The 12,387-nt window shown below is 37.3% G+C and overlaps 1 protein-coding gene across 3 annotated transcripts in view; it reads right to left on the bottom strand.

The window, feature by feature from the left end:
• The window catches only part of KYNU (kynureninase), a 940,604-nt gene that overhangs the window by 927,686 nt on the left and 531 nt on the right, over positions 1-12,387 (bottom strand). For 2 of the 3 annotated variants that reach the window (XM_086957470.1, XM_086957471.1), the window contains exon 1: positions 10,043-10,059. The exons of the other annotated variant lie outside the window; for it this stretch is intronic. In XM_086957470.1, the coding sequence (XP_086813596.1) occupies positions 10,043-10,045 (3 nt within the window). In that variant the 5' untranslated portion in view covers positions 10,046-10,059. Of the gene's footprint in view, positions 1-10,042; positions 10,060-12,387 lie in introns of those variants that run through there. 3 annotated transcript variants of the gene reach the window in all.

Raw genomic sequence — 12,387 nt, 5'->3', positions numbered from 1 at the left:
AAAAAGAAAAATATCTGCCCTTCAGTGTGCTGCTGAGAATGAGTACGCATTGAAACTGAATTAAAAACCTAATAACTCGGAACAAGCTAAAGTATTACTTAGTGACTTCTTCATCCTGGAAGAGATAAATAGCTCAAAAGCCTTTCAACAAAAGCTATATGAAGACAGTCAACTCATGGGTAAGCTGCTGGCAAATTCGATCAGGAAAAAACAAGAGTCTTCCACCATTTTAAAAATCCAAGACCCATCAGGTGGAATAGATACTCGAAGTGAGGGAATTGCGAAAATATTCCTTGATCATTACGAGAGAATATACTCTACTGATATTCAAGTGGAGGAAATAATGATCAGGGAATATTTTGATAATTTGAATATCCCCCAAATTTCCAATTTCAGATCTAATCAAATAGGCTGCGATATAAGTCATCTGGATATTCAGAGTAGTATAAAAGCCACAGCGGGAGCAAAGGCCTCAGGAATACATGGATTCCCACCGAATTTTATAAGGTTTTTTTGAAGGAATTGGAAGATCCCTTGAAACATTTATTTAATTATATTTGACTAGGTGGTAGGGTTCCCTCAGAGTTTAAAGAGTCCACAATTATTAGTTTTGTTAAGAAAGGCAAGAATCCGGAGGATGTAAATTCCTATAGACCAATTAGTCTATTAAACTCTGACTATAAGGTTTTCATGAAAATTTGGTCTCAAAGATTCGGGTTGGCAGCCCAGGAGGTAATACATCAAGACCAAATGGGTTTTATAGCCGGTCGTTGTATGGCTGCCAACACAGAATATTTAATACAGGCGCTAGATTATTTTAATATTAATTCAATTTCTGCATGCATTCTTATGATTGATGCAGAAAAAGCATTTTATTTAGTCAATTGGTCAGCGTTATTTTTTTCCTTGAGTTATTTTGGATTCCCCACCCCTATTATTAGCATGCTACAAAATATTTATGAAGGGGCATCAGCCCAGGTGATAATAAATGCCAAGCAAGCAGGGAATATTAAAATAAAACGGGGCACTAGGCAAGGTTGCCCCTTATCACATCTGCTTTTCACCTTTTTTATCGAACCCCTGGTAATAAAAATAAGAAATAATGATGCAATATCTTCCCCAATTGCTGGAATGTCGAAGTTAAAATTTGTTTGCCGACGACATCATCCTTTATATGGCTCCTGATAAAGAAAATATCTTACATCTTATGAAAGAGCTTCAGGAATATGAGAAGATAGGGGGCGATAAAATCAACGAGAAAAAAACGGAAGTTCTTATTTTAAACTCAAATTTAGATTTCCTTCCGCCAGATCTTCAGCTTCAAGCAGAAAAAAGGGACCCAATAAGATATTTAGGGATTTATGTGACCAGAGACTATCAAGAACTTTTTCAACTGAATTACATAAAAACAAAGAATAAAATCAAGAGCCTTTTAGAACAATGGTATATACTGCCCCTATCATTGATTGGCAGAGTGGCATTGATTAACATATTACCTCTGCTTTTATTTTTGTTTAGTAATATTCCAATTAAAGTCAATATGGCCTTTTTTAACGAACTAGAATCCATGATGAGAAGATTTATTTGGAACAAAAAGGCCAATAGAGTCAAACTCGCGGTAATACAACTTCCTGTTAACCAAGGCGGGCTTGCTCTTCTTCATTTTAATACATATTATGAAGCAGCTTTTTTCGATATAATGGCAGGATTATTAAAGGCTAGACAGACAAGAGACAACTTTTTTTTAAATAGAATGCTTGAGGAATCAGGCTCTCAAATTTTTATATTCTTAAAAACTGCAACGCTTCCAAAGAGAACACGATATAAGACACTGATGGGGTATTCATCAAGATTACGGCTGCTATTTGAAAAACATGGTTCAGATGGATCTTTTTATTTGAAACTGTCAGAATGTGCTAAAATGGGTCTTAGGATTTCTTCAAGTCATCTGACAGAATGGAAATCGGCCGGATTCTGTGGAATAAGGCATCTTCTCACTCAAAATACGATAATTAGCTGGCAAATGGTTAGAGATAGAACCCATCCGAGGCGGTTCATGTTTTTTCAATATTTGCAATTGATCTATTTTATAAGAAAAGAAGTAGGAAGTCTAGATACAACACCCAATGCTTTGTTAACAGCGTTATATGGGGAGAAACATAAGGGTATTTGATTCTGGTATAAAAAGTTACCCCCTTCTGGATCATCTACTATAATAAATAACCACTTGGAGAAAATAAGTCTCACATTACAGTGTGTATTGTCAGATAAAGACTGGGAGACAATATGTTATTTAGGAAACAGAGCACTTCGAGCAGCTAACTATAAGAGAATGTCCTTTCTTTCTCGCTGGCTGGCATATTATACCCCGGAGGCCCTACAGAGAATGTTCCCTGAATGTGAGAATAAATGTTTTAGATGCAAAACCAGGGGACAGGGTGGTTGGTATCATATTTTTTTCTCATGTCCAAAGTTAGAACCCTTCTGGAAGGAGATTTTCGCAGATTTGGAGATAGCAACTGGGAAAATTCTTCTTCCAGATGTGGAAGTGGCCCTTTTTGGCATCGGTAAAGACAGGATAGGTTCAATGAATCAGAAGAAGTGTTTATTTTTATTTCCACTGCCGTGGCACGGTCCCTGATTTTGCAAAATTGGAAATCTACGGTGAGTCCATGTCATGTTAAGTGGGTTAATAAAATGAGAAGAACATTTTATTTTTGAGAGAGCCTATGCAGGTAGAGTGGGTGCGATTGCAAGATTTGAAAGGAATTGGAAACATTTTAACAAGATTGAACTGTTAAAATGAAGGTGATTGTTATATTTTAGTTAATTGTAAGATGGTATTACATTTACATTTGAGGAAATACAAGTATCCATCTGCCGTGCTATATCAAATTGCTCAGCACTTTTATCATATATATTAGTCACAAAAAAAATTGTACGTTATTATATTTGCACTTCATGAAATGTATTACTATTTGTGTTACTATACATCGCACTTTATTGCATTAGTCACTTTATATAGGCCAAATTTTGCACGTAATAACAAGAGCACTTTCAAGCGTCGGTCTTTTCACTTTTGCATTAGCACTTTATGAACGGCATAATAATAATAATCTTGATGCTGCTTATTACCAGTAGTTTATATATTGGGTAATCTAATATGTTTTGGAACTAATATTTTAAGTACGGTAATAATATTTTTGTATATTAAAATTGTATTATATCGATAGGTTTAAATTTTGAAGCATAATATTAGTTGTCTTTTCAACTAATATTTTTATATCGATATGACTAGTTTTTGTATTATCGCTGTGGCATTTTATTGTCTAGGGTTGTCTCTTGGATATTGTAAATTTTTGTCTAATGTATGTCTAATTATGAAGAAATTAATGTACCAATGTATTTTTTCTACCTACGGCTTGTAATAAAAAAAAAAAATTGTATAAGTAGCATATAAATTAGTTCTTGATGTTTTTGCACAATAATGAAAATACGTAACAATAAAATGTTTATTAAAAAAAAAAAGAAAGTAAATACCTCACAGGAGCCAGGTAGCCCAGGTAGCTGTTCCAAGTGAGTATCTTTATTCAAGTTAAAGTACAGAGGTGAAAGATAGGTAGGTCAGGGTAATAGGTAGGCCAAGATGAAGATGGTATGAAGTCACTTCACTTTGACTTGAGATGTCATCAGTGATGTCATCAGTTGTGTCACTGACCATGTCATCATGAGTGATGTAATATGTGAGGTCATAAGCAGAAAACAGAATATTGGGGGGCACAAGTTATATTTAACTCAGGTAACAATAACGGCTGAATTTCTCTGGTTTGGACAAATGAAATGTTATCCTAACAATAACATCCCTGTGACCTCTGTTTTTTGTGTGAATTTTCTAAGGTGTTTTAAAGTTTATTTGCTAACTATAACGTCCCTGTAACCTTTGTTTGTTTAAGTGACTGCATATACGCACACACACACATATATATGTACATACATTAATACATATATATACATGTACACACACATACATATACATGCACACACATATATATAGATATGTCTTCATATATATATTATATATATTATATATATAACACTTTCCTCACTGTTTGGAAAGTTTGGAGTGGTTGTAGTTTATTTGACTCCTCCAAGTGCAGATTTTTTTTTAATTCCACATTTTTAACATATTTTTATGATTAAGTTTGTAAAGTAACTTTTTTTGGAGGGGGAGTATATTTATAATAAAAAAAAATTAACATTTAACTTTTTCAATAATTTTTACTATCCACTTTGAATAATTGCAATTAAGAATTATTATTTTATATCAATATTTGTGTTTGTTTAATAATTTTATTCATTTAAATGTTTGTGGAGAAGTGTGGCTCACTGGTTAAAGGAGGCAGACCTGGAAGCAGAGGTCAGCCTGGGACTAGAGTTCAATTCCCGGCTCGGCGGGGATTTGAGTCCTAAAAATGTCCATGGACTCGACAATTCTCGCTCCGGTGCCTACTCGATTCACGGGTTCACACTCTGCGACTCTGGGCAATAGCGTGCTTAATCTCCACAACAGCCCCTCGCGGCGGGATGCCTGGCTTTCACCTTGTGGATACCCTGCTGGGGTTATTTCACAGGGGAATACCAGGACGGGTTGCCTAAGCAAGCGCTTAGAAACCGCTCGGTGATTTGCGCTATATAAATTCCTGTACATTTACATGTTTGTTGCCATTTTTTAACAGTATATTTTTATTTTATGTTTGTAAGTATATTTGTTTAATATATTTTTGATATTATACGTCTGTATTTAATGTAATATTTTTGAAATATATTTTAAATATGACGTATTAAATATTTAAAATTCAAGAAGCTTATTTATATTATGATGAATTGTTATTTCCTATATTTTTATAGTCAACACATTTTTTTACATAGTAAACAAAAAATGGGTTTAGGAATGGCATAATCACCCTGAAATCCACCAGATTAGCTAGGAAGGTGACACCATTAGTGGTAAGATGTAACAGGCTGGTTTTTTGAAAAGTGGAGCTTCGGACCCATACCACAAGAATGAAAATATGATAATAGTGTTTGTATATATGCGGAGGGGGCAGTCAGAGGAGTATAGGTTTGAAATGAAGATATGGACTCTTTGTGTGAATATTACCAGAGAGATATTCTAATACTAAAGGAGTATCTACACCATAAATTAAACCCAAATAAAGTGGATATTTGGTCTAAAGAAATACTGAGTTCATATAATATAAAGGTGGCAAGTATCCCTAAAACCAAATGAGCTAAACAGGATAAAGAATTGGCAACATTTCTGGTTTCAAGATGCTTATTGTGTCTGAATGGTAGGATCGAGGAGGATTGCCCAGTATAGCAGACCTTTAAGGTTGGGCTTCGATTATGCCAAATTGACTATATATTTATGAATGCCTGGAATTTTGATTAAAAAAGAGATTTTCAAGTGGGGTCTCCAGTGGTGCAAATCACAATTAATTGGAGGCAAAAGGATGTTGAGAGAAAAGGTGGTCTCTCTTTACATGGATTATCCAAAACTACTGACCACTAGATTAACAGATGAATGTAAAAACTGATTCATTTTCAGCAAAACACAACACTGAAGGACGCCACAACAGTACATCTAGAATGGTATAAGAATATAATCAGACAGCTGGTACAGTGCCTCAAGGAAGATTTAAAATGTGAGGTAACAAGGAACGTGAAGGTTCTAGATAACCGATGTAAGAAAAACAAATGGTTTACTGAGGAATGTGAGAATCTAAGGCCCAGATGAGGAAAGGAAAAAGAAACCTCAAAGAAAGATATGAAAAAGAAAGTTAGAAAGTTCTGATGAAGTTAAGGAGAATGTATAAGCCTTAATCAGGGAACAGAAAAGAGCTCACAAACAGAAGTGTTGGAGACATATGCTAGAAGCGATAGAAACCAAAAATACTAAACTTTTTGGGAGAAGAGTACAAGAAGGGTCAGGAAAAATGTAGGGGACTATGTGCTGTGTGGTGGAAGAAGAGATTTAGGAGGATTATCTGGAGGAGATATATGACATAAAAGAGGAGTTAATAAGGAGACAAGCAATTCCTCGGGACAAAAGGGGATGGGGACTTGACTTGAGGTCCCAATTCTCACTATCTAACATGGGAAGTATTATCACAAGTTTAACCCTAACCTTATAACATGCCTGCAATAATTATAAAAAACAGCCTGGAGTGGTGGCCAGAGCTATTGTATGAGTTGTTTTATGAGATTTTGGATACCGAGAATGTCCCAAAAAACTCAAGAGGTGCATTTATCAGGCCTATCCACAAAAACGGAGATATAAAAACTCCCAAAAATTGCAGGCTGGTTAATGTTTTAGACGTGGCAGAAAAGGCGTTTGCACAAATAACCTTAAGAATGTTATGGGAGTGGGCTGACTCAAATAATATAGTGCCCCAGGGGGGTTTCAAGGAACTTCATTCTACAATTGACCATTGCTTCATGTTCTGGTACATTGTACGTAAGTCTATCGAGCAGAGGGGGAACTTATTTTGCTGCTTCATGGACTTCTGCGCAACTTTTGATCTGGTAGACAGGAATTGCCTATGGGAAGCATTGAAAACACATGACATCCCAAAAGACCTTCTAAGGCAAATTTATGAGATGCAGAGGAGCATCTGGTATCAGGTCATTATGGACACAGAGGTGACCTTAACACAAAAAACAAATTAATAATGGATTGAGGCAGGGGTGCGTACTATCCCCCTTACTCTTCTCACTATTTGTTGCTGATCAGCCCACGGTCCCAGCATCTGCCTAAGGATTTTGCCCCAAAATAAATGGTAAACATGTGGCATGATTCCAGGGTACTTTCCTTTGGGAAGAGAAAAGTTAACTTTAGATGGCATCTAGCCCCGGAGAAGCCTATATCAGTTAATGAATATAGCAATCTTGGGGTCTGGTTTGAGAGGTACCTGAGATGGAAAACAGATATAGAGGCACTGATGATGAGGGCTATGGCCTCAGTGAGTGGCATGAAAAATTTCAATAGGGACTTCAGAGAAATGTCATACAGACCCATTTTAAAAGAATATGTAGCATGATCCCCCCACAACTGCAATATGGAGCCTACCTGCTATATATTAGTGACAAAAGTAGGTGGGATGTTGAGTATGGGAAATGTTCGAAGAGATTATTGTCCCTTCCCGGCTCCACCATGATCCTAGCAATTAGAATAGAAACTGGCATGACATCATGGAATACATTGGCTGCAATGGCACTAATAAGATTCTGGAAAAGATTGAGTGAGGGAGAAACAGAAAGACGCTCAGTGGTGCAAAAGCAAAGCTCTGCAAACTGACAATGGGCAAAAATTGTTAGGAAAAATTTGTAGGCTGTCTGAAAGGATATGGAAGTAAAGCTGGGCCAACAGAACATACAAATTGGAATCTCAAAGAGTGAGTTAAAGGCACTAGATAAAGACATGTCCCATGATTATGACTATCATTATTTAAGTGGGAAAACATTGTTCAATTTATGTTCGAATTCTTATTATTGAGAATAAGGATTAGAATCAATGGCTGTCAGATGAATATTATGGTAAAATTGTAAATGATCCAACCAGTAGGCAAATGCACTTGTGGTCTGAATATCATATGTGATATGGTGCACATTTTGCTGGACTGTTTAAAGGTTATACAGCAGAGGAGACCGTTTTGACGCCCAATATTCTTAAAATATGGAATTAAGAGCTGTGAACAAGTTGCTGAATTTGTAACTGATATGCTTTTCTTAGATATAGCATGTGCCTTTGGGATATTCACGAGGGCAGTTAAAATTGCAATTATTTATTCATAGTAAGAATGGTGTTTTAAGTAGTTTATAGTATTGTACTAGGTATTACACTCAAAAGCATATTTTAATGAGCAGATTTATATGAGTTTATTGGATAAAACTTAATAAGGGTGATTTATGTATATTTTAAAGGATTTAAAATTAATTGAATATGCATACATTGTTATAGTTATAAAATGGCATATTGTTTAAAGAACTATGGTCTGAATAGATCTATTTTTTGATGGATTTATTGGGCTTAGGAGTGGCCTCTCCTGACACCAGGCGCACTCACACCTATAAAGCCCCATTTTATTTCTGCCCTTATCGGGCCTAGAGCATCTCCATGGCAAGCTTTATATTGTATATGAGCCATCAAAGCAGGGCAAACTATGCTTGACCCTAATATTTCATTGTAGGAAAGTTCTGGAATTTGCAGGGATCTACACAATTGCTATCAGCCTGCACTCCCATGTGTCAACTTAATGGAATAGTGCTTTGTAGCTTCTTCATTCTTTAAAATATTACATTTTTATCATTTTATAAAGATCAAAATTGGCCAAAGGGCATTAGAGTGTTTTACATGAGCACCAGATTATATTGAAAAAGTCCAGATTCTTTTTTTTTTGGGGGGGGGGGGGGGGGAGTTGGGGCACAGTGAGATTAAGAGGCTTGTTTACAAACTTCATTTTACAGTACATTAAGAAGTGATACACAATACTACTAAAGCACTATAATATGTTATTCACAAACCTGCAAGTAAGTCTACACCTCCACCTATCCTATGATTTCTGTTGGAAAATCCTTACACATATAAGTTTACTACTTATACCTCATTACGATAAACATCAGAAAGCCTCAACCTGTGGTTGGAGGCTTTCTGAGCCTCATTGCAGGTTCAGTTTCAACCACTGCATTACAATGTAGGCGGTTTAAACTGAGACCGGCTAGTCATTCCGGCTGAATTATGATCGACTCAAGGAGCCCGTCAACTAGTCAGAAACCGGCAGGTAATCCTTATGGAAGGCATTTCCGCCGTAGGGATTATGATGTCGGTTTTTGACAAGCTTTCCATGTCGGGCTTTCCGACATGGTAAGCCTGTTGAAAAGTTATATTGGCGGCCCCTAGCAAGGTCCCCTTCATCCTGCAGCCTCCGGTTGGCGGCAGAGGGGGCACCATGTTTATCACTGCACCTAGTGGCAGGAACAGATAAGTACAGGGATAAACAGATTCTCCGATTTGTCTATAAAAAAATGTGCTTCAGCCGATTTACGGCCATAGTGCAAGCGCCCATAGACAAATGGGAGTATGCGACCGCACCATGTGCAGTCGCATTTGATTCGTGGTGCCGGGACCACTCACCGGAGGTCAGTCAGTCACGAGATCTCAATGGTGTCAGGCGCACCTAAGTCTGCCCGACATCATAATTAGGTCCTTAGTAGTAAATGTGGTTGGGACCAAGGGTAGTGGCTGAAAAAAGGGTCATTCTTACTTACTATTAGGAGGGGCTAAGAGAGGATTAAGAAAGGGTTTAGAGAGAGACATCCACTCACTCACAAAAGAGTACGGTAATTGCTATTGACAAACTGTGCTTCTAAAGATACTATGACCAAAAAGCATAGCTATACCCTCATAGATGATTAAAATGCTCTACAAATCAACATGACATAGGTCAGAGCTGTAGGAGGTACAGCACCACACTTGGTCAACAACTGGTACTGCAACATCCTCCTATAGACAATAATTGAGGTGGGGAAAATATAAATAAATATAATTTAAAGTTAAACAAATCTAAATAAAATACATATTTATTATTTAAATCTAAAATATTTTGTCAACATAATTATTTCTTTATTTAACTTGAAATATTTAAAATAGTGAAAGATTTGTTTCAAAATTAAATTAATAGTGCTGTAGCATTTTTCCTTTTCCTCTACATTTAACATTCACATAAAAAATGTATTTGCTTTATTATTTGAAATAATATTATTCTTGCTATTTTTTGAAGTTAAATAATCTGTCTTACTTTTCCTCATACTTACTGCTATTATTTTCTAAGAGATGGTGTTGCAGCGGTTGGCCATGTGTGGTGCTGGACTTACTACCTTTTCTATTTCGGTTTTTCCTGAGACAGCACCTATGCACTCTCATCAAAATCTTTGTTAAGAAAACAAATCTTTAAAATTAACTGAGACCCCAGCCATTACTTACCATTGGTTGACTTTGACATCAGGCTTGTTTTTTTGCTTCCTTTTCAGCACCACTTCCAGCTCGTCAAATACTTCCTGCTGGTTTTTCAAGTATTTGTCCTTGCCAATGACCATGGTTCAAGTACAAATTCCTGTCTGCAAACAGTATCTTTCCACTGGCCACAGGCTGCTCAGGTACTTTTTAATATTGTTAATCGTACTCTATAAGAATGCTTGTGTCTGCAGTCCTTCCCTCCTCCCACCATTAAAGATCTTGACCCACCAACCTGCCCATTCTCTGTTTTGTTGCTGTTCCCTTTCTCATCCCCTACATCTCCCTTGTGTTGCTTACTTTTGCAATACCCCAACCTCTGTTGAGTTGCAGCTCCCACCCTCCCTCCTCCCCACATATGCTTCATGTCGCTTGCCACCCTCCACTCACAAGCACTCCATTATGTTGCTGCTCCCACCCTCCTCCCCCACACCTTCTTCATGTTGCTAAGACCCGCACCCTCCATTACCTTTGTTTTGCTTGCCCCCTCAGCCTCCTACCCCCCCCCCCCCCACCACCCCCCCAAGAGCTCCCGTTGACTCCTAAATCCCTTCGGTCCCCTACAAGTGCTGCCTCAATACTAATTGATAGGGAGAAAAAACTAAAATCATTGGTAAAAGGGTAACTCACACTTCAAAGTAATCTTCACATAGAATGTTAGCAATAAAGCTTTATGATGTAGATTACGTAAGCTCAATATATACGAGCTTGCTATTTGAGTTAAGTGTCTGAAAAGTCAAAGGAACTATGTGTGAACAATGCCTTCTAGATTTTTATCACATATCGCTTCAGTGTATGTTTTTGCTGGACAGAGAAAGAGTTGAGATTTCACTTGCGGGGAGCATCCTTTCCTCGAATCCATATTAACCAATCAGAAATTGGGGCATAAAGCCATTATAATGCTAAGGAAGCAGTACTATGTACTAAAAAATCTGTGAAGTTAACTATTGAAAAACATTTGTTTTGGTGGAATTGACGTTGCATGTGACAAAGTAAAAATACTATTGTTTTGGATCAATTGCATGTATTATTGTGACGCTGTGCCGCCCCTTCGTTATTACGACCACTGCTTTCCTTTTTATTTGTTACTTCATTTGCCAATCCAGCTGCTGCTGTGCAAAATACCTGTCACAATTGTTAGTGGTATTTTGTTTTGTTATATTTTTATAGACATGTTGCACAGTAACATGGGCTGCTGTGCAACATGACTTAAAGAAAAAAAGCTCTATGTCGCATTCAGCGTTGGCCACATAATAGCAATTCATTTTTTTGTTTTAGGCCATGTTGTACACCAGCCCACGATGCTGTGCATCATGTCTAAAAAACATTGACAAAGCCAATAGATCTTGCTTGGGTAAAACCTACTGGCTTTTGCCAATGCTGGTTTGCCAGTAGTAATGCATACTCGTAACTTTCATTCCACCCTCCTTTTTCAGGGGACAGAGATGTGTAAGTCTACACTTTGAGCACATTCATACTCAAATGTTGTGTATAGCCAAAAGTAGTAAAGTTACTCAAGTGTGAAAGAGTAAATTACAAAGGTACATTCGTCACAAGAGTAATTTGCCTTTATGAATAGTCCCATCAGTCATTTTGAACCAACTGCTCAAGTTCCAAAGTCAGCAGCTGATCTCGATATGGCCCTTTGTAATGCACTTATGCAGTTTCTAAGCCATCTAATGTATTGCCACTCAATTTAGAGACCTTTCAGGAATTATGGGCTGATTGTCCCCTGCTTAATTTGAATTTGTCAGCAGAGTGCGGCGTATTTTTTGACAAGTGTACTGGTATCCTGCCAGAGTTGACGTACTTGTTATTATGCACACATAAAACACACAGCTTCATGTAACCCAGTTTAAATAATAATTTAACGCTGAGTTTCCCTTCCACTTCCGGGAGACATGGACAGGCGGGGGAACTTACACAGAACACCAGACTTTTGCTTATGAACAGAGCTGTGGGTACCTTCACTCATTCTCTTACAAATTAAGCACTGGCCAGATGTTGACACGATGTGCAACGGGCACAGACGGGCGCAAAAGACGCGAGCATGCGCTCAAACAAGCATACTAATCAACATAAACAGAAACACGGTAAGCATTAAACTAGCCAAAGCAATCGATAGGTCCTCGCGACTTCTGAATTCAATTAGACACAACTGCCTTAAACAGACATTAACAGTATTATTTTGGAATCATTTGGCCACTCATCCGGCTCCAGTGAGGCTCGGACTTGGTAGTCCTCGGCCACTTTCATTGGCGAGGCTTTATTATAACAAAAAATCAAAAATGTAAGAAAAATTGCCATAAGACAAT

Source organism: Lissotriton vulgaris, chromosome 2_1, assembly GCF_964263255.1.
Source record: "Lissotriton vulgaris chromosome 2_1, aLisVul1.2, whole genome shotgun sequence".
NCBI classification, from domain to species: Eukaryota; Metazoa; Chordata; class Amphibia; order Caudata; family Salamandridae; genus Lissotriton; species Lissotriton vulgaris.
This window is presented reverse-complemented; position numbering and strand designations above follow the sequence as displayed.